General features: G+C 47.5%; 1 protein-coding gene across 10 annotated transcripts in view; it reads left to right on the top strand.

Annotated features, from left to right (window-relative positions):
• DNM1 (dynamin 1) overlaps positions 1–23,389 on the top strand; it is a 1,028,058-nt gene that overhangs the window by 381,011 nt on the left and 623,658 nt on the right. For all 10 annotated transcript variants that reach the window (XM_069609157.1, XM_069609159.1, XM_069609155.1 and 7 more), the window contains exon 7: positions 7,031–7,173. In XM_069609157.1, the coding sequence (XP_069465258.1) occupies positions 7,031–7,173 (143 nt within the window). The remainder of the gene's footprint in view (positions 1–7,030; positions 7,174–23,389) is intronic.

The raw sequence follows: 23,389 nt of genomic DNA, 5'->3' as shown, positions 1-23,389 counted from the left end.
CCAGTCAGGGGGAAGGGACAGAGTCCGGGTTCCCTGGACTTGGGGAAAACATGGTAACAGGCGATAGAAAACAAGAGGCCACAGGGGCCATCTTGTTTCCTGTCAGGAATCAACTGATTCCAATGGCAGGGCCTGGGTATCCGAAAATAGAGGATACTCAGAGCACCTGTCAAATTCAGCATGGAGCTGCCACCAGCCCATACCCTGCTTTGTGGGCCACACACAGGTGCCCAGAAACATACACTAGGAGTACAGGGTTGTACCCCTACCCAGTGATGCCATAAGGGTATCCCAAAGGTCTGTTCACCACGACCAAAAAGAGGAAGAGCCACACCGCCAGGAGTCCCACATGAACTCCTGTGCGAAAAACAAGACAGAACATACATGATAAAGCAGTAAAGGATATGGAGGCCCTGTCCCTCCAGTGCACTTCCAGCATCACATTTACCGCCACCCAGTCTGGCGTTATTAGCGCCGGATCAAGGGTTGGGTGGTAATGGGTATTCCCCATTGGGTCATTTGGACCCAATGGGGCATTTTCGGCGCAATAAGCGCACGCTAATAGCGCTGCGCTAATTGCGTCTGAAAATTGGCATTTTCCAGCTCGGAGCTGGGGGTAAATGCTGCCAGAATCATGTTTGGGCGGACCCTTAAATGGAGCGGTAATGGCGTTACCACTGCATTTAAGGGCAACCGCCCAGCTCATGATGAGGCCCCATGTGTTTAACAACATCTAGGAACTTCTCCAAGTAAAGAGATGAGGAAGATGCAGGCGTTTGAACCATGTCCAAGAACTTGAACCACAATAAGGTGTCTATTTGTTTTTCTAAAGTACTTGTCCGCGGGTCATTTAAACCTCACATGCACACTATACAGTGAGGCTGTGAAGGAGACGACGTTGGCTCCTGTTCAAGGGCTCACAAACAGTATGTACTGGTGTAGCAGGGCAGAAGAGGCCGCCACGAGAGAGACGCTGAAGCAGATACTAAAGTGCGATGAGACGCTGGGAGCCATGAGGAAGGTCCTGGGCACTAAGCAAAAGGCTGGCGTTCTCCATTTCGGATCCCAAAGGGAAGCAGACGTACAATCGCAGAGCCGCGAGGGAGGCCGGAAGAATGTGTCCAGCCTCCAGATTGGAAAGTGGGTGACAGCAGCACGCCACAGAAGAATGAACCCGACCTGAGACACTGGAGAAAGCTGGTGAGTCTGCCCAAAGCTAGTGGGCATCCTGGGATGTTCCGGCGACCACGTGTTACTTTGTGAATATGATGAAAGACTTACTTGAACACCAAAGGGCAGATAGGCAAACCCCAATGAACTGTGAATACCTGAAATGTGGGGCAAAACCTTAAAAAACCTTACTACGGGCATATATGTCATCCCGCAGGCCATACCTACAATATTGATGAAACAGAGAAGCACATGAAAAGTCTGGGTAACCCAAATACACCATGCAAATGGAATATATATGAGAAATCCTGACAAGCAAGACAGCAAGCAATTGATACAAATATAAAAGTCCTGGCAGGGGAGTATACCAGGCAAGTAAAACTCATAAGTGAAGACCTGGCAGGCGAGTACACCCGGCAGTTGGCATTGCAGAAAGAGTCCTGGCAAGAGAGAACACCAGGGAGTTTGCATTGCAGAAAGGAACCTGGCAGGAGAGTAAACCAAGCAATGTGCAAGTCCCAAGAAATAGTAAAGGAAAGATTGGTATTTATTTATGGAACCCTGGAAAGTTTATTGAACCTTGGAAAGTTTGATATTAAAGAAAGACATTGCTATCCAGACTGTGGAGAAAGTTGCATTAAAAAAAAGACTGTTAAAGACTTATTTACCTAAACCGGAATCTTGTGAGTCCAAACAAGATATCAAGGAACTGTTTACACAAGTAACTATTTTTCTTACAATTGAGAATCCAGGGGCAGGGATCTACCCTCTGGAACCTAAGGCTCCCACCTTGAAGAACATTTTTGTTTGACTTAAATTTATTTTAGTTGTGAACACTTTTTGGCCAATAGAAGATATTTGTCCTTGCACATTGTCATTTGTTGATAGTGTGAGGGTCAGGATAGGACGTTGTGGACACAAGGATAGTTTTTCAGTTATTGACACCCTGGCACAGACGGATCCTTAGTTTTTAGTTTATAGGCAGGCAAACTCCTCTTTAGCATAGCACCACAGAGGCATTTTCCCAACCTTTTTCTTTCAATAAATATCTTCTTGTGAAAACATGACAACCTTGTTTCCGGCTCTCATTTCTGTCCCCTCACAGGGATCTGTTGTGGATCATGAAGTTAAGATCCGGGAGGTATCTGTCGTAAATCTCAAGAGTCTCAATTTCCAGGAGGACCTATTGGCAATCCTGAGAGCCCAGAGGTGCAGGAGGGACCTGTCATGAATCCTGAGAAACCAAGGATCTTGGCTAGCCCTGATGTGAAAATTGAGCAACCCAAGGCCTAGTAGGGAACTATTGTGAAAACTGAGCAGGGCCCTGTCTAGGAGAGACCTCCCGAGAATCCTGAAGACCTGAGAGTGGGGAGAAGCCAATAAATTAATATTGCACGACCCTAGAGAGGCATAAGAAGATAAGACTGTGGAATTACATGGGTTAGGTCTTGAAGTAGTGGAAGCAGTATAGACTGTGAGTACCTCCTACAGGAGCCTACTCAGGAGCACTTGTCTGTCTGATTTAATTAGCTTAGGGATGGTCTTTAAGAATTGGATTTAAAAAATGTTTGCTTTGGTCAATCCTTGGACATTTGTTATTTGCTTAGGGCAGCCAGGAGGCTATGGACTCAAAGATTATGTTGCGTGTTTCTGCTGAACATATCCTTTGGACATTTCTTTGTAGAGAGGGGCAATTACTTATTGGAGTGGTCTTTGGGTCTTATGTTCGATCTCGAGGGGAACACAGTTTCATTGCAAGTCTCTTATTAGTTGTAGAGGTTCCTATAGGGCCTTTTCAGTGTTGGTCTCACCTAATCTTGAGCGTTCTGTTGTGGAAAGAGAGGTGTCAAACCGTATTGTGATGAATACTACCGACTCCTCACTAATTCCCTGCCTAAAGTCTCTTCCCAGGTGCCCAGGGAAAGCCAGACACTTTCTGATCCTGTCCTTGGGCGTGGTGCTCTCCGGAGGATCACCTGGGAGGAGAAAAGGCCCAGGGGAGGGAGAGGAATCCGTGGGATGAGGCACAGTACTTGTCTTCCTCTAGGGAGGATAGCTATACCATGCCCAAGTATGTAATGGCGTGTTGTAATAACCATACTGCTGTTCCACAAGATGTACATATAAGTAGACGTGAAAACAATCACAAACTCCTATGGCTTGGGAGAAATCCAAACCCTTCAAAAATGCGGGAGACCTATAAAGCTAAAGAGTTCTATGATGCCCAAACGTACAGTGAACAAACGTTTCTGAATAATATCAGCCTAAAAGAATTGCCTGCCCCTTGTGAATCAAGCTTGGTAAATAATTCTTAGGAGATTACTTTAAAGAATATTCTGAGGAATAAACTTGTGTTAAAAAGTGAAAATTAAGCTCAGAAATCTAACTTTGTCATTAGGGACTGAAATGTGCAATGTTGCAGGAGTAGTCATGTGATTAACTCAAATGACCCACACCTGAGGGACCCTGGGAGACTTAAAAAGTGTCCTCAGGTTCAGGCCAAGAGAGAGCAAGAGAAGAGCAGTAGTAGTAAGATGTTGCAGCAGTGTGACTCATGCAGACAGCTTAAACTGAAGCTGGAGTAGAGAGAAGACCCCGGGACCTATGTCTGGAAGATTGCAGCTGCTGGTCGTGAGAGGGCCTGTGCCTTCCTGAGTCTGAAAGGAAGAGGTTGCACACCAGGAAGCATGCAGAAGAGAAGCTTGCCCGTTTGAGACCAAGTTTACAGAGGCTGCGAAGCGGAAAGCAAAAGCAAGGGAAGCTTTTCCTTCCCAGAGGCCATCTCAGGTGGCTGGCGTGCACTCTAGGGCCTCGAGGAGGTTTCTTGTGGCTGGCATGCTTCAGAAGCCCTCAGGAGCAAGAGAGGCTCCAAACGCAGGTGGCACAGGCGAACTGAGGGAAGCAGTTTGCCGAGAAGCGAGGAGCCACAGAGTGAGAAGTCCTGCAAGCGGTGAGGGAAATGGAGTCTCATGTCTTACCCGGTGAGTTCACAGGTTTGTAGTGACCCTGTAGCGCTCCATCCTATTTGCGTGGCTCAGACAGGTGTTCAGCGAGTGAGCAATCCTCACGTAGGAGTAAAAGAAGTGCCAAGCCCAATTTCGAAAACCGAACTATTGAACAACAGCACAGGCGATACTCGCGTAGGAGGGAACGTGATTCCCAAGGTGATTTTGAATCTGTAACTAATGAAAAGCAACAGATTGTAACCAAGGCGAATGACTGTAATGTTAAAGGTTTGAGTTAGTGGAAAGCCCAGCAAACCAAGAGGGCTATATTGGCAAAAGCTAAAACCTACACGCATTGCCCAAGCCAAGAGAGACTAAAACCTAAGCAAGCACAATGTAGTCAATATTGCCAACAGCAGAAGGGGGCTAATGAAAGGTCCACAAGCTGGTCATATTTTGTCCAACATATGTAATTGTAATTGATTATTTATAACGCGCTTAATACCCATAGGTTTCTAAGCGCAGACTCAGGGATTGATCCTGCGTTGCTCTGCTTCTAAGGCGAGTGTGTTGCCCCTGTGCTATCCTCCTGGGTTTGGTGAAAGCTGGTATAAACTCACATTGCCAAAGCCAAGGGAGTAGCAGAAAGAGACCCTATCCTTGGCAGTCATTGGTTACTGGTGTAGTGGGGAAATGAGTGTCAAAACGGCTGCCCTTCTGGGGAAGAAATATTCAGAAGTAGAGGAGCATTTTTTGTAGATGAATATTAAAGAGCACCAATGTGAATCTTGTTTTCCCTGAAGAGTTGTTGCAAGTGCTGAAGTTGAAAGTTTTTGAGTACTATGAAGTTGTTGTGAACCTCTTGTAAGTTGTTCTAAACCACAAAAGCACTGTTGATGTAATTGTAATTGGTTATTTATAACGCGCTTTATACCCAGTGGTTTCTAAGCGCAGACCCGGGGATCGAACCTGTGTTGATCTGCATCTCGTCTTGCTTCCAAGATAGGCGGGTTGCCCCTGAGCTATCCTCCCGAGCCAAAACGTGGTTCCGGCAGGGAAATATACCCGGATGACAAACCTGTGGAGAAGTAAGACTGGTATTGGAGCAAGCCAGGTAGAAGTTGAAGAAGTGCTGCCTAGTGTTTTTGACATAGACAATTCATGGTGCTTGCATTGCTAAACGAAAAGCTGAGCAAAGCTGTTGCAAAGGAATTGTTTTTCTTTGTAGCTCATTTGTTGTGGCAAATCCTCCTGACCAAGACAATTATTGTTGCTATTGATGAACTAAGAATTTGCTCAAGGAGGAAGAGAAGCCTTATACTTTTTGTGTTGAAACTTTCTGCTGACAAGTGAAAGTGGCATAAGACGATATTGGAAATTTTGTTGAAACCAGGATTTCCTTGTGTCCTTTCGTGGAACTGTGGCACAGAATCACATTTGAACTTGGGGAAGCTGAATTCACCCAGGTTGTGAAGAGGGACTGTGGTGATATCGTGAATTCAACCATGCATTTCCTTGTTTATTTGTTGTATGTATAAGTGTGAAGGACAGGTATCCTTTGTTAGTGTTTCCTTTCCTTTATTTTAGACAGGGAAATCCTTGTCAGGCTAGCGACAGTGATGCGTCCATCCAACTTTTGAATATTATAAAATGCATTTGTTAAGAAAACTTTACAAAGTAGTCCGCCTCACATTTCTGACCCCTCACAGTATGTTTTTGAGTGACATGTATCATTGTCTCGCAGTCACAACAGCCCCCCAGAGCAGGCTTTGTGTCATAGCTCAAAGCAAGGAGCGTATACCCAAAGCATTAGTCTTTGAGTGTCACATCCTATAGCATGCAGTATGTCCCTAGAACAGGCTTTGTGTGGCACATCACATAACATCCAGTGTATCTCCCCCAGAGCAGGAAAGGCTTTGTGTCACAACTCATAGCAGGCAGTGTATCAGCCTGAGCGCGGAAGTCTTTGTGTGTCACATCTCATAGCAGGCACTGTGTCCATAGAGCAGGCTTTGTGTGGCACAGATCATAGCAGGCGGTGTATGCCCCAGTGCAGGGAAGGCTTTGTGTGTCAAATCTCATAGCAGGCAGCTTATCTCCCGCAGCAGGCTCTGTATGCCACCTCTCATAGCAAGCCTGGTATGATAAATGTATTTATTTATTTATTGTGTCATTGGTTTATGGTTTAAAATCTCACAAAGATGGAAAAAAGTCATCAATCACATTAATTTATATAAAAGTGATTAATCCCTAAAAGTCCCAAAAACAACCATCACATAAAACATCACAACAGCAAAACATTAAAGTCATGCTTCTTGCATGATGATTAAAATCTCATTACCTGTAAGCCATCATTAGAGAGCATAATCTATATAATAGTTTGTTTTAGTCGTTCCAAAAACTGATACAAAGCGTTGCGGAGCATCCATGATGTTAAGTCCTGCAAATGTGACCACAGAATATTCAGCTAAGATATTCCCTGCAAAACATTGTACTTTCCAAAACATTCCTAGCGGAGATCAACCACAAGAAGATTTAACCGCAACAAGCCACATCTACGCCTACCAGCAATACGTTTAGTTGGGCAGTTATTAAAAAGCCATCCCAACTAAGGTCTTGCAAAAGAAATGTCTCCTGGAGAGCTATTATCTTGTAATTTCTCAACTTGGCAGTGGCCCAAGGATTTCTGAATAGATGTTTATGACCTCTGGTGTTCCAGGTACACTAAAACCCTAGTCGCTTTAACATTTCATTCGCTCCTGGTTTCACTAGAGCTCTAGTTAACCACGATTAGTCATCCACTTTGGAGCTTCTCACTTTCTCATGCAATAAATCGAATACTTTCATCCACCTATTAGGCTTGTCATATGCCATCACATCCAACTCTCTGACCTCTTCTGTGTTTTTTTCTGCAGCAATTGACCAATCACATCCGAGACACCCTGCCCGGCCTGCGAAACAAGCTACAGAGCCAGCTGCTGTCCATAGAGAAGGAGGTGGACGAGTACAAGAACTTCCGCCCAGACGACCCTTCACGCAAGACCAAAGCACTGCTACAGTGAGACCAGCTAAGCCTACTATCCTACAGACATTATGGTCCCCAGTCTGTTCTGCTGCATGATAACTCACACTGCCTATGGTGCTGGCACTTGATGAAATGCCAGATTTCTGTTGCACATCATACCGCTCCCTACCCACTCTTCTAGCACATGAACTTACCACTACCTCTCCTGCACAGGGCACATATCTTTCCCTTCACTCTTGGCACACGAGGCCTCCACAAGACATCCCTCTGCCCCAGGACCCCTCCCTGCCACCTCTTCTGCACATGATATCTCTCTCTCTCTCTCTCTCTCTCTCTCTCTCTCTCTCTCTCTCTCTATGTTTCTCTCTTTCATCTGGCTTATGAGAAGTGGCAGCCTTAGGCATGGTGAACTGGGCAGTCGCCCATTGCATAAAACAAATATGATTTACATAGAGCACCATAGCCTCCACCACACAAGCATGGAGGAGTCTTAAAAAAAACCTCCTTTGTGCTGGCATGGCCGTGCCACCTTTTGTAAAATAATAGACTCGTCCTTGCTTGTGCAGCAGCGGCACCCTCTTCCGGTGCCCATCTCCTCCCCCTGTTGGATGCTGCTGCTGTACCATCATGGGGAGCAGGTTTTCTGTTACAACGGGCCGCTCAGTTTAAATGAAAAGCTTCCAGCTCTCGTGCTGGGGCCGGGCGCTCTAGCACGGGAGCAGGGAGTTTTTAATTTAATAGGGCGCTACAGCCGTGCCAGCACGAGGCAGCCTTTCAAAGACTTTCCCGAGCTGGCGTGGCGCCCTTCTGAAAGTGAACAGCACCCGCTCCCATGCTGGAGCGGGATACTTTTCACTTCAATATGGTGCTGCCGCCACACCAGCACGGGCTGGCGTCTTGGCGGCGCCCTACTTAAGTGAAAATCTCCCCGCTCCTGTGCTGGAGAAAGGTAGTTTTTCACTGAAATAGGGCGCCACTGCCAAACAGAAAATACCCTGGGCTCCCAGCTGTATTGGAATTAATTTTCCAACTCCCATTCTGCCTCTGTCGGTAGTGTTAAGTTCAGGGTTTCAGACTTGTTCGCGTTTCTCTTTAACCCTGCGACCAGTCTAAATAAGCCCAATTCTCGCTCCAGGGCCCTGACGGAAGTCTCTGGCTTTGTGAGCGTGCGCAGCATGTCATCTGTAAAGGCCGTAACTTTGTGGGTTTGCCCTCCAAAAGGAATGCCTGCTATATCCTGAGATGCCCTAATCATAGCTAATAGGGGTTCTAAAAGGATGGCGTACAACATGGGGAAGAGCGGAAAGCCCTGTCTTGTCACTCTCGTTACCCTGATCGTATACGTTAGCTTCCCATTTATCAGTATCCGGTGAGAAGGATTAACATAATTGGCCCTTATTCTGCTCACATTTATTTCCCCAAAGCCCATCTTTTTTATTGTATTGAACACAAACCGCCATTCCACCTTATCGAACGCTTTCTCGGCATCAAGTGCCAAGAGAAGCGCTGGGATGTTTTTTAAATTCACCTTTTCTACTTCTAGTGTTGTCCCCGGTCTGTCTGCCTTGTATAAAGCCTGATTGGTCTATTCCAATGAGCTGTGGAACGAGAGGGTCTAGTCTGGTCGCCAAGATATTCGTGTAAATCTTAGCATCTAAGTTGATTAGGGCTATCGTTCTGTAGGATTTACAGCTTTCAGGGTCTTTACCTGGTTTTGGTATAAGGACTACTTTAGCTTCCTCCATAGTCAGGGTTATTCTCCCATTTCTCCCTAATTGGTTAATTAACTGGACTATGTGTGGTATCATCTCCTCTCTAAATATTGCTGGGTAGCGAGGAGATCGCTCTCCGCACTTCTTCAGGAGTTATGTCTAGATCTAGGGCCTTTGATTCTTGTTCGGTTATGATCGGGAGGTGGAGGTTCTCAAGGTATTTTATTTGGGCAGTACCCTCAGGGTCCTCAGTTTTGTAGAGTTCTTTATAAAACTCCACAAATTCTCCTTGTATCTCTGACAGTTCGGTACTCACTCTGCCATTCCCAAGTTAGATTTTTGTGATTGTCCTGTCTCTCTCTTCCCTCCTTAGAAGGCTAGCTAACATCCTATCAACTTTGTTGGCCTTTACATAGTATTTGTGCTTGAGGTGTAGTAGGGCCCTTTCTGCTTCCCTTGATTGCAGAATCTCTAGTTGGCCCCTTATAGCCCTATATTCTCTCCTGGTGTCCCCACTAGCCCCCACACCCATCCGTGCCATGACTTGTTTCAGTTTGTCCTCTAGATACCTTTCGAGCTGTCTCCTCGCCTTGTCCCTTCTAGCTTTCACAGTGATGTTTTGGCCTCTGATCGTGACTTTGAACCCATTCCACCTCGTGTTATGGCTTATGTCCTCGAGCTTATTGATTAGGAAGAATTCTTCCATGGCTTTCCTTAATTCCCCCCTAATTAGCTCATCTTTGAATATATACGATGGGAATGACCACCGCCAGATTACTCGGAAGCTATTTCCCCTCCTTATCGTGACTCTTACAGGGGCATGGTCCGAGAGGGCCATAGCTCCTACCTCCACTTCTGCTACATGTCCTAGTAGGCTGCGTGAGACCCAAACATAGTCAATCCTCGAAGAGGACCTATGTGCGTGGGAAAAGAAAGTGTACTCCTTTGCGTCTCCCCTTTTCTCTCTTCAAGCGTCCACTAATGCCAGTCTGTCCACCTTTTCCCTCAACTCCTTCGAGGGTCCCCCCTGGGCTCCCGCTCTGCCTTCGCTGCTGTCTTTCCGCGGTTCCGAAGCTAAATTAAAGTCACCTGTTATGACAGTGGTGCCCCTGGAAAATCCCTCTAGCTTATTCAGTTTCTGCTGTATAAACTTGTCCTGGTCTGAGTTAGGGGCGTAGATGGTGGCTATTGTGTAGGGCCCTCCCTCTATTTGTATCCTGGCTGCTAGATACCTTCCGATATTGTCCTTTTCCAAATCTGTCACCTTCGCATTGAGGGATGACCTTACTGCCAGGAGAACTCCCCCTTTTTCACCCCTTTGTTTGCTTGGAATAGTTTGTTATAGCCTTGGATTCTGACCCTGTGTGCGTCTCTTGATTGTATATGTGTTTCCTGGAGAGTCAGTAGATCTGGTTTCTCTCTCTGTAGAAACCTATCCAGTTTTTTCCTTTTTAAGGGGCAGTTCAGACCCCTGACGTTTAGCGTCATTATTGTCAGCTTGTTGTTCTTATCCTGCCCCATAGTAATTCATGTGTTTTGCTATGGCTCTTTCGTGTTTTGGATGGAATCCCCCCTCCCTGTTACCTTCCCCTCCCGCCCCAACCCCCCTCACATTCCCCCCTCCCGCTGGGTGCACATAATCGGCCTATGCCCCGCTGCCCCTACTGTGGTTTTTGCGGGTATTGCGTACTTTCCTTACCCCAGATCTGCGAATTGCGGGCCTTCCCCGACACATCTTTGGTTCCCAAGACCCATACCTTCCCCCCTGCAGGATTTGTGTTGTGGTGTTTACCCTCTCCGGGCTGTCATTGCACCTTTACTTCATGACTTCCTGGTGCTGCTATGCTGATTCTGGGCCTCTCGGGCACCTCTTTGAAGTCTTGCGTATCACTTTTGTCCATTCCCACGCTTTCTTTGTTCCCGGATCCCTAGTACCTGCTGTACTGGTCTCTTGGTCCTCTTCCTCCATTCCCAGGATGTGCGCAGGTCGTGATGCAGTGTTGTTTCCCCTCCCACTCGAACAGTAGGCTGAATGGGAAGGTCCTCTTCCTCGATTCCCAGGATGTGCGCAGGTCGTGGGTTAGTGGGAGAAAGCAGGAAAAGTGCAAGAGAGCAGTGATGTGCTGTTGGCGGTCTCAGCCCGGTGGTTCCATTGGCTGGGCCTAGGGTGTTTGCGGCCGGTATTCGTCGTGTACTGTTGTGGAAGTCTATGTGTGATTTTTATTGTGTTGTTGCAATGTAGTGAAGTTTGTGCGGTTTGTTGTGCTGTAGGTTTGTGGTTGTGTTTGTTCAGAGTTTGAGAGGTGTGTGCAGAGGAAGGAAATTGTTAGTGGAATTGGTTAGTTGGCTTCTCTATCCTGAATTGAGGCGCAGGGCTTGTGTAGTCTCTCCTGATGCGCCACTGATCTGATCTGGGCCCATCTTGCATTCAATGTCCCTTTCACATCTGTCCCCCACCTCAACCAGCCTCCCTTACCACCCCACTTGTCCTCCCTTCCTACTTCTGGGGCCAGAGCACCTTCCAATATCCACCTCTCAGCTAGTGTGGTGATTGTCCGTGTCTTGACAATTCAATTGACACTTGGGTACCTGGTGACAACTAAGGGGGGATGAGGTTGTTGGTGGGATTGTCTGGGATAGTTGTCTCCGTCTCCATGTGTTTCAGTCTATCTAGTGTCATCCGTCCCGGTATTGCGGGAGCTACCCTGTCGATTCTGGGGCTGTCAGTTTCCTTTCCAGTATAGTCATCCTTTTTCTCTGTTGTTTTGGGTTTCAGTTTGAGTCTGTGGTCTTGAAGAGCCAGGTTTTTAGTAATTTTCTGAATTTGTGGTGATCTTCAGTGTTTCTCATCTCTTTTGGGATGTTCCAGATTTTTGTGGCTGGTAGAAGGAGGTGCCTCCAAGTGTTTTCTTAAGGTATGTAGGTTTCTTAAGGTCGTATAGGAGAGGTCCTGGTCGAGTTGCACTTCGAGGCCGTTGTATTTGATGTGTTTCGTCTTCCTCGCTGTTTGCAGGATCTCTTCTTTTTGGCCATATTCATGGAGGGCGGCCAGGATGTCTCTGGGCCTGGTTCCCGGCTCCCTTCTCAGTGGGCCCACGCTGTGGACTCTATCAAATTTTAACTCTGACTCTCCCCTGTCTATTAAGTCCACAAAAATGTGCCTGACCGCCGTTCTTAGGTCCTTGTCTTGGACTTGTTCCGGGAGGCCCTTTATCCTGATGTTAAATCTCCTGGACCTGTTTTCCAGGTCTTTGGCCTGCAGTTCCAGGTTGTACGTGGCAGCCGATAGCTTCTCCGGCAGGTCCTCTGTCCTCCTTGCGTCCTCCGCCAGTTCCTGGAGCGCCGCCTCGTTCGTGTCGGCCCTTTCCTCCAATGTGTTTATGTCCACTTTGACTTCATTCAGGGCCATTGCCCAATCTTCTCTGATCTCGTCCCGTTGCGTTTTGACCGTTCCTGCAATTCTGTCCATTTTGTCCCCAAAGTCCAGAAAATATTTCTTGAGGATGTCCTGGGTGACTGGTTGGTCCGTCCCCACGCCTTTAGCTCTGGCGTGGGTTTCTGATTTTCTCAAGTCCCTTCTTCCTCCACTTGGGCCTCCATCTCTTTTCTCCAAATTTTTTGTATGGGGCCATCGGGACCTTTCTTCAGGCCCCTTGGGACGCATGCTGGTCCTTGCCCTTGTTCTTTGACATCCTCTACCTTGCCCCTTGAGTGGGGGTGCCCCTATGTCCTATTACTGATCCTGGGTCCCCGTGCACAGTCTGTTTGGGAACTGATACTGTGGGTTTCTATGCTCCGTGGCCCTCGCCTTCCATTAGTTTAATACAATCCAATGTTTTGTTTTCCACTTCTGGCGGGGTTCCTTTTGGTTTGGCCCTGCAGGGGGCCCCTCTTTCTCCCTTCTCCAAATCCGTCTCGTTAGGGAGCCGCTTCTCACCCCCCTGCCCCCTTCCTCTGTGCTGAGTGGTTAGTGGTTCTTCCTGGTTCGGGGCAGGGGCGGTCCCCCCTTGGTTTGGTGGGGGGACGCACTCTGTGGTTACTACGGAGCATATCCCGAGAAGGGGGAGGTAGGAACCCCTTTACCTTGGGCCCAGCCCTCTGAGCTGCCTTAATTCAAGCCGTTAGCTGTAGTATCAACTGTGCCTCCTGTGGAGTGCCTTGTTCCGGTATGACTGGCCTCTCGGGTCTTGAGGGCCTCTGCCCCCTTGGTGTTATGCCCCTTCTCCGGGCATTTGGAGCCAGAGAGATACTTTCCCCCACTGAGAGGGGGCCTAGGTGGGCTTCCGGAGCTTCCTTCCCCGCACCTTGTTCAGGGGTGTGGTACTCCTCCCTGTTTCATAAGTCTTGATGAGAGGAGGGTGGGGGGGGCCGTCCGGTACTCACCTGTGGGGTTCACGTGGTTCAGCAGGATGGTACAGCCCTCATGGGGTTTTGTGTCTCTCTTCAGCTGGTTCCTCTGCCGTTGCAGTACCTCTGTATGTGGCCTCCTTTACCTCTGCCCGGGTCCTCCTGCTGTTCACGAATATCCACCGGACTCTCAGTATTTGTTGGGGAGAATTCTCAGAAATGTGCTAATTCCCCTCTACCTTAGAGACCCCCAGCACCTTTGCTGGATTTTGAGGACTTGAATTTTTAACCAGAAGAGAGTGAGACCCTCTTTTCCCACGCTCTCATGTATTTTTGTCATGATTTGAACACTGTGTTTCTTTTGGTTGTGGATTCTGACAAATTCCATAGGCATCCTCTTTTTTATTGCAGCACACAGCACCTTCAGTGCAGTGCTGCTGGGAAGCTCCTGAAGCTTTCCCTTTTCTGCGATAACATTTTATCAGGGCAGGGGGATTGTTAGGGAGACTTCTCAGAAATGTTCCAATTCCCTTCTACCTTAGAGACCCCCCAACTATTTTTGGTGGGTTTAGGACGTTTAATTTCTAACCTGGAGAGAGTGAGACCCTTTTTTCCCCACTCTCCCATGTATTCTTCTGTAATTTGGATTCTGTCTTTCTTTTGGTTATGGAGTCTGACAAACTCCATAGGCATCATCTTTGCGTTGTGTCACACAGCACCTTTAGTGCAGTGGCTTAGGGAAGTCTCTCAGATTTCCCAAGGTTTAAATACCTTCTCTGGGATAAACTACTGTTTCCAGAGCAGTGAAGTGAAATTGACTTCACTTAAATTGTAACTTTCTAGACCCAGCACACACTATCTTACAATAGGCTGCTGGAGGCAATGTTCCCTCTAATTATTTTTCTCTACGTGCGGAAATGCTTGGCTTTCGTGCAAACATAATCTTCCATGTGCACAACTCACTAATGAGGTAAGTCACTTTGTGAGCATGCACAGCTAGTGAGCTATCATCCATGAATAAAGCTTGGAAAGGAATTTCTACAACTAAGCAGTGTATGAGGTGCATCCTAAACACTTTCCCACACATATAGGCTGCAAAAAACAAATATCCCCTATGTGATTATAAAGAGTGTTCATCAACCAGTCCATGACTTCAATGTCTGCCACAGATTCTAGCAAAAGTACTCTTATGCAGAGAAAAATAAGTGTACAAACAAGCATTGTATGCGCAGTATAAACAGTTGGTTTAGTTGTGGCTATTCATTTGTAGACACTGCTGAGAGATTATGCAGAGTTTTGTTTGTCATTGGGAAAACCCTCATTTGTATTACAAAAAACAAATATCACTTGTCAAAACTGAGGTGGCTGTCAAAAACTTAACACAGGATACAATGTTTGCAAAAGGAATAACGACAACTAAAAGGAATGTGTCAGAAAACATGTGAGTAGGAGTTCATGTGCCACTTTAATGAAGTAATTCAAGAGCCAGGAGAACGTGCCTCTCATAATTAGCGTAAGGATGATAACTAAATCCAAAGAACTGCTCCACAGAATATTAGGATCAGAAATCCTGGTTCCTCTGCTAACCATCAACATTATATTGTTCTGTGAATAGAGCTGTGACAACACTTACTCAAAATCAGTCCTTCAGCTAAGAGGCATATATACACCATCAGTATTTGCTCCATATAAACCGGAAAATAGGTTCAACAAAGAAGCAAAACAATGAACATAAAGGATTCTACCACCTACGTGTACCCACAAAGCTCCATTCATATTTTCTAGTCAGGGACCAGCATAGCAGTTGCATGCGAAGGAACTCTAATAATATTCCTGCCCAATCTCAAGAGGCATTTTAAAGGGAAAGATCATTTAAGAAGCATAAGTCTGCATACTGGCAAAGCTTGTTACTTTATTACTCCCTGAAAAATCATTTGATTGCAAGTAGGGAGTAAAATCTTCTCAGAGCCCTGCTTGTAGCCCTGACATAGGAAGAGGATATGGCAGGGCATTAATACAGCCTATAGTGTTGCCCACCCTTCCTCACCACAGCCTACACAAAATTCAACAAGAACCTTACTGAGGTTTCTTATGGGGTTGTTAAAGAAAATTGCATATATTTGCAGTTAAAGTTAATAGTAGCAATGCTCAGAGGTACATCATATTGAGTGCCTTCTTCTATAACTAGAGACCCATCTTCTGCAATTCATTGTTATCACTTAAACAAGATGCACGGGGAAGCTCAAGGTAATAAACGCAGTACACATGATCATATTGGAAAGCCCTCAACAGCTGAGCAGAAAGAAACGGAAGGTGCCGTTTCCTAGATGGTTACTAAATTTTCCTTTAGTTTAGCAAACAAACACATTTCCTTCACTGCACTGTACTGCCGAAACATCCGACTTGGTTTTTGAAAGTTACTGATTTCTTCTTCATCCTCCTGTGCCCTTCCTTCCAAACCCCCTTCCGATCGTACCTCTCCTCAGCTCCTGGGCTAGCCTTCAATACTGGTTGACAGGGCTTTGTAAAAAGTGAGGAATTGTAGCAGTAAAACACTGTGATATTTGCATAATCACAATACTTTGCAAGCAAAACATATTTAAATATATTATGTGCAGTTTAACAAAATGTTACAATTCTGCATGTACACAATTATTTTGCAGTGCACGCAAGATTGTTTGCAACATACCCTGCCCTAATATTGTTCTGTAGGATAATACAAGTGCTCAGTAAAACCGTTTTTTTTTATAGCAGCGAGTTACCATATCTTTTGTCATGGTCTATGCTCAATGAAAGTCTGAACATTTTGAAAGGATGCAGATTGTGTGAAAAGCATTCTGGCTGCCTGAATATCCGTTCGTTGTTCAGGACTATGCCTGGCATGTATGAGTAATGCTAGGCATAGTCCATACCCATTATCCCTTGCAGGCCAAGTAAATGATATTGCAATCTTGCTCTCCACCTTATTTATTTATTTATTACATTTGTTACTCGCCCAGACCCGCAGGTATCACGGCGAAAATTTCAATAAATTGTAGCATTTTTATATAGGGTTACAGTTACCATCACATAGTACATATTTTATACTGAATTACAAATAAATCATGTGATCATATTTCTTATACTCAGTTACAAATGGTCACCTATAGGGTAATGTTAGCAGTTGTAAAGTAGGAGACACTGAGCATGACATTTTCCTTCTCAAAATCCTTAAAAGGCAAACTAGTATTTGAGTTTTATATTTTGTTGCAAAGGTACTGCTTCAATGCCTGTGTGTGACATATGTACATAAACACAGGAAGCATGGGATGAGGTTACACATCCAAGTAGCCTTCTTACTTACAGTCAATATCCGATATTTGAGCTGACAGTTCAGTCACATAGTGTGGATGATACTTTTGCTAAGGATCATGAGTAACAGAGATTCTGGTGCTTGATTGTTATTCATATTACAATAAACTTAAGACAGGGGGATGGAGGTACAAGTCTGGTAACCTTTCGCAGAACCACAGTAGGCAGATTCAAGCTTGTCCTGTAATATCTAAATGTGAACATGGGCAGTAGTTGGAGTCATAACGTAAATGTGTGGTAGTCAAGTATAGGAATCATGGGTGTGGAGGGAAGGTTCTTTGATTATGTGTGCAGGCATATCTTAGTAAGATCTTATGTTCAAAGAGCTACTTTTTTATGTTTGTTTTATGGTGTATTCCCTATTTTAGGTTTTTAAGGCCATGCTTGTATAGTAGGGTAATGTAAATAGGCTGAACCAGAATATCAAGACTAGTTAGTACAATTTAGCTTTATTTTGAGAGAAAGCAAATGTCAATTAACTGTTGTGGCTTGTACCATATTAATTCCTGAGAAGGTGGGAATTGTCTGTGTGCGCTGCTAAAATTCATCTGAGTGGCACCGAGAAGGAAGCTGGGCAAGCGCACATGCGCACAGCTTGGAGGGAACAATGGCTGGAGGGGTTACTTAGTATCCCCTTTGTCTAGTTTCTCATGTAACATTTTTATGTTACCCTTTCCTCGATGAATGGCTGGTGGCAGCGGTTTACTTTTAACTACCGTGGTGTGCTTTTACCGCGGGCTGCGTTCACAGCTGCAGTAAAGCACCCAAGGGTGACATTTTTGTCAAAATGGCTCCCATCTTCTTTTTTCGCCATTTCTTTGTGGAAAGGTCCTTCTTGAGATTTACTCTGCGCGCCAAACCAAATTTGGTCCCTTTGGCGGGATTCAAAAGTGAAGCCTGCCTCTGGCTGTCTGGCGGGGGCAGGAAGCTAAGGAGGTGCCCAAAGCTCCCTGTACTTAGTCTCCTAGGAGACAGAAATGCACTCCTAGATGATTGGCCGGCTGGCTGTCTAGCAAGGACAGCCACCCTGCTGGGGGACTGAGAGCTGGACTGGAATGAATGGGAGAAACCTGCATAAAAGGCGAGGCTTTTTTGCTTGGAAGGCAGAGTCGACCACTGGACAAAGGAATCCAAAGAAGAACTTGGAAGAGACGCCTGCTGCAACTCCTGGACTGTTGGTTTGTCTGGTGAAGCCCTGCTGCTGTGCTGAAGCACCAAATTCGCCTCGATTAGAGAAGCCCTGCAAGGACAACTTCTCCCCTTGAGTTGTTGGGACCAATCAACTCCAAAGTTAGCCACCTGGACATCCTCTTGAAGCTGGTTGAATTTCCACTGCAGTTGCTGCTGGAAACCGTACAGCCAGGGAGAGGAACACCTATTCGTGTGCGTTGCTTTTTTTTTTTAATTCAATTTTTATTGATTTTTGAAAATAACAGCATAGGTACTCAAATCTCAACATTTGGGCAATCGCCCTCAACAAATCAAACTATAGGCCATTATTCCCTGCGTTTATTCCCCCTCCCACCCACCCCACCCAGTATCTCAGGCGATACAGTCTTCTTATAAAAGTCATGCGACATAGAGCAGCATCGATCCGGGTTTTCTCCACCAGTGGTTAACCGGCTTTCCAAGTTCCAGGTCCATTCGTTCAAAGTCAGGGCTTGTATTTGGGCCGGGCCAAGGGCGCCTGAGGGTCTCAGGACGTGACCTCTGTTTTGCCAAACACCTCTTGAAATTGCAGCCAGTCTATCTCTATTTGGGTGCTTGAACCATGTAGGGCCGCTGTAAGTCTTTCCATAAGGAATATGTCTTTGGCTATCATCACCCATTCTCTCTTCGTGGGGAGGGCGGGCCTCTTCCATGTTCTAGCACGGGCCGCTCTGGCTGCCAACAGTAGGGAGTGTGAGAGGTCTGGTCATTTTTCCCAGTGGTCATCCTTACGCTGCAGGCCGAACAATATCAAAATCGGGTCCAGTGGGAGTTCCCCCTCTCCCGCCTCTTTCAGCCAGCTGAGCACTTCGGACCAGTAAGTTTGGACCTTCCCGCATGACCACCACATGTGCCAATAGTTTGCCCTTTCCCCACACCCGTGCCAGCAAAGCGGGATTACATCTGGGAACATCCTGGAGAGTGTGAGTGGGTCATACTGCCATCTGTGCAAGAGTTTAACAGCATGGGTTTTGTATTGGCAGGAGATCGAAGTCTTGAATGATCTACTACAGAGTCGCCCCCAGAGACCGTCTCCGATCCTACAACCCAAATCTCTTTCCCATTTCCCTTTGAGGCTTTTGGTGGGTCCCTCCCGGGGGGTTAAAAGGGCAGAATAAAGGAGTGAGATGAGGCCTTTCATTACTACATGGGTGTCTAAGATTTTCTCAACTGGGGTGAGTTTTCTTTCTAATTTGGGCTTTAGTTTTGGTTTCATTAGGATTCCCTTGAGTCTCAGGTAGATGAGTGGGGAGAGCCTGCCTATTCCCAGGGACTCTTCAAGCTCCTGGATACTTATAAAGGACTCCTCCCTGACCAACTGACCAACTCTGCATAGGCCCGCATCAAACCAGGGCTGATGGTGTTTGTGGCATGGGATTTCCTCTAAAACTGGTGTGGACCAGATGTGGCTCATGGGGGAGGACCAAGTGGTCACCTTCTCTCCGTGTCCCTTACCTTGCAGCGCCTTCCACATTGTTACTAGTATTGGGTGTTCCCTAATTCTCCTTGGGAGCTTTTTCATCGGGACCCATAACCACGCACCCACTGTGACATAGCTCAGGAGGGAGTTTTCAAGAAAGACCCATTGCTTGTTAGGGTCCTCTCTGAGGTGGGGGGTCAGGGTTCTGAGTTGGGCTGCTCTGTGGTAGGTTCGTAAGTCTGGAAGGCCGACCCCCCCTCTATCCTTGGGGAGGGTGAGTGTTTCATAACCTATTCTGGGTCTCTTGCCTTTTGCATACGAATTTCGTTATGCGTTTTTTGGCTTCTTTAAGGAGTGCTTCTGGGGCCTCTAAATGGAGCATCTGGAAAACGTACAGGACTCAGGGGAGGGGGTTCATCTGTATGGCGTTTATTCTTCCCATCCATGAGATTTGCCCCCTACCCCATGTCTCCATCTCTTTGAATAATTTGTCGAACAGCGGGGGGTAATTTGCCTGGCTTAAATCTTCGTGGGGCCGGACGATATTGATCCCAAGGTATTTGATCTCTTTGGTACAGATTTGAAAACCCAGGGGGGACAGCTCCGTCAGGTCCCTCTCTGCATCTAGGGCAAAGGGGAAGATCATTGACTTCCCTATGTTTATCCTGAAGCCTGAGAATTGGCCAAACTGTTCGATAACCCTAACGGCAGCCGGGACAGAACTAGTAGGTTCCCTCAAGTGGAGCAGTATGTCATCTGCATAGAGGCCGAGCTTAAAGGTCCGACCTCCAATGTCAATACCGCGGACCATCGGGGCACATCTGATGTACTCCGTGAGTATTTCCATGGTCATGGTGAACAGGATTGGGGAGAGGGGGCAGCCCTGCCTCGTCCCCCTTTGAAGGCTGAATGTTTGTGACAGGCGACCATTTACCATGACTCTACCAGAGGGGTCTGTATATAAGGCCCTAATGGCTCGTCTGATTCCCTCACCGAAGCCCAGTTTGACAAGGACTCCATGTAGAAACTCCCAGTCCACCCTGTCGATTGCTTTTTTGGTGTCGATGGCCACCAAGACAGGGTTGTCTCCCTTCAGGGCCGCTTCCCTCATGAGGTGCAGGGTTTTACAGAGGGTGTCCGCCCCCTGTCTCCCCTGTATGAAGCCCACCTGGTTGGAATGGATGAGTACCGGCATATGGCTGTCTAGTCTCGTGGCTATGATCATGGTGTACAGTTTAGCGTCCACATTCAGGAGGGAAATTGGTCTATATGACCGGCAGTCTGCTGGATCTTTGCCCTCATTCGGGATCACTGTTATCAGTGCTTTGCCAAAAGACGGGGGTGCACTCCCGGTCCTCATGATATTTGTGAATAGGCCCGCCAAGAACCCTGCTAGTAGGCCTCCAAAGGCCTGCAGTGAATCCGTCCTCCCCAGGGGCCCTGTCCAGCTTAAGTCCCGGTATTGCCTTGAGTACCTTCTTGCTCGTTATTGGGGTGTCTAAGGCTGATGCCTCTGAAGGGTCCATCACAGGTAATGTTACTTCTCCGAGGTATGCTCCCAGTGCCTCCGCCTCCGCTTCTCCTTCCCTCCCGTAGAGAGTCTCGTAAAACCCGCAATTTCCTCCACTATACCCTCGGGATCCGTTTTTGCCCCCTCCTCCCTGCTTGAGATCCTTGTCACCCATCTATCTCTCCGTTGGCCCCGGAGTTTGGCCGCCAGCATAGCGTCAGCCTTATCTCCTTTTTCATAATACCTTTGACGCAGGTGTTGGAGGCCCGCTACAATTTTCCCCATCTCCAATGCTCTCAGCTCTTGCCTTTTCTCTCTTGCATCCCCCAAGTCCCTTTCCTTCTCTTCGTCACCCTTCCCTTCAGATCCCTCCAATGCTATTATCTCCGCCCGTAGCCTATGGGCCAGGAGGGTCCTGGTCCTTTTTTTGGAAGCCCCCTCTCTAATCAGAACACCCCTCCAGGTCGCCTTTGCTGCCTCCCACACTGTCTCTATGTTAACTTCGCCATCTCCATCTCCTCCTTAAAAACCACATCTCTAAGTAGGAGGTCATTGCATTTCCACAGGGATTCTCTGGGCTTCGGACCCGATACACTAATATCTGCCCAGACCATATCATGGTCTGACCAGCTAACCGGGCGGATGGTGCCGGACTCCACTCGGCTCATGTTCTGGTGCCCCATGAAAAGGTAATCTATTCTCGTTCTGGTACCATGGACCGCTGAGTAGAAGGTGTATCCCTTTCCCTCCAGATGTAATTCCCTCCATGTGTCCACAAGCCCATAGCCCCACATCTGCTCCCGTAATTTTCCCTGGGGTCTACTCCCTCTGCTACCTAGCGGGATGGCCCCTCCACTATGGTCTAGTTCCCGATTTGCCCACATGTTAAAGTCTCCACCCAGTATAAGGGGCTCCTCTGCCCTGGCCATTATCTCTCCCATTGCCTCTTTGAGAAATTCAGCCTGGCCCACATTAGGACAATAGATAGCTGCTAGGGAGACTCTGGAGTTGTGCAAGTTATCCGATATAATCATGGCTCTACCGTCTTCCCTCCCCCACCTGGTTACCTCTGTGAGTCTCTGGTTTCTCTGCAGGATGATCCCAACTCCGCTCTGCTTCATGGGAGCGGATGCCCAGAAGGTCTGGCCCACCTCCGCTCCCGGGATGGCCCTCTCCTCTCCCGTGATCGTTCTAGTTTCCTGGACGAAAAGGACATCTATTTTAGCATTCATCATTTCCCTCCCCAAGAGGGAGCGCTTTTCTGGGGAGTTCAGACCCTTAACATTGAGTGAACCTATTCTCAGTGACTCAGCCCGGCCCCTATTAACATTGTCTGCCATTGGATCCTTGCCTTGTGTATACCGTCTTCCCGGATCTATGCATGCTGCCAACTTCCCATGTGGTTTTGAGACTGTGTGGGTCCCCAAAATCCCCAAACCCAACTCCCTCCCTTCCCTCCTCCCCCCTCCCCTCTTTATTGCGATGCCTGCCAACCGGCAAGCCACCAGGGTGAATGCAAGTCCATCCACCGCAGTCCCCTTGTTAAGCTCAGCATCCCCGGCCGAGGCTGTTTGATTCAATCTCTCGGTTTCTCTAATGGCGAGCCTCTGACCACTTAGTCCCCTTCGGCTTCCGTTGTGGGGGTGTTTAGTTTCTTGAATTTCCTTCTGCCCTTTATCTTCTTCTTTGTGGAGCAGGGGCCCTCTGGCTCCCTCCTGGCGCTCCGAGGCTCCTGCACCTCCATCTCGTTTCCGTCCTTTGGGGTATCCCCTTTGAGTACCTGCAGCACTTGGGATGCCTCCTTGCCGCTGGTCACTTTATAGTCCACTCCTGCACGCTCGAAAAACAAGGCGAATGGGAAGGACCACCTGTATCTTATGTCCTGACTGGTGAGCCACTGGGTGAGTGGCCGGCACTCTCTTCTGCGGGTAAGCGTGAAAGCCGAGAGGTCCTGGCAAATTCTAACTGTGTCTCCTTCGAACAAGAAGCTCTCCAGCCTTCTCGCTTTCTCGAGGACCTCCATTTTCTCTCTGTAGCGAAGAAAGCGCACAACGATGGACCTTGGCCGCCCCTCGCTCCACCTCCCCCTCGGTGGGCTCTTTCCAGCTGGACTTCCTTGCCCCCCTCGAGTGTGAAGAGTTGGTTAATGAGGCCTTGAACCTTTCTCCCCACGTCTGCGGCCGTCTCGCCTCTCTGTTGAGTCACACCCGTGATGCGCAGGTTGTTTCGGCGTTCCCTGTTCTCTAGGTCGTCCATTTTCAGGACTATGTCCTCCTCTCTCATTTCTAGGTCTGTTAGCCTCGCTTCGTATTTCATGTCTAACAGGTCTGTTTGGAGGTGGTTGTTTCCCATTCCCTCCATTTTTTCTTCAAGCGTCTCCACTCTCAATCTGAGATCAACTATTGAGGCTTGTATGTCCGTTCGGATTGCCTTTATCTCCTGGAGGATGTCCTTGAGGTCGTCCTTCGTTAGCACTGCGTGGGGGGGGGGTCGGCACTCGAAGGCATGGTGACTCTGTGTGGTTCTCCGAGGGATGCGTTGGACCGGCGAAAGCGTTGGAGGGAGTGGATTGCGCACGTGGGGTGGGTCGGTTCCAGGGCTCCGATCTCTGGGTGCACTTTGGAGTATGGGTGAGGGCGGGGGCGCCAACTGTGTGCTCTCCACCTTAGGAACCTCAGATTAGACTTGAGATTTAGCCAA

Source organism: Ambystoma mexicanum, chromosome 8, assembly GCF_040938575.1.
Source record: "Ambystoma mexicanum isolate Mex_15411 chromosome 8, UKY_AmexF1_1, whole genome shotgun sequence".
Lineage (NCBI taxonomy): Eukaryota > Metazoa > Chordata > Amphibia > Caudata > Ambystomatidae > Ambystoma > Ambystoma mexicanum.
Note: the sequence above shows the minus strand (reverse complement) of the source record. Positions and strands in the feature narration are given on the sequence as shown.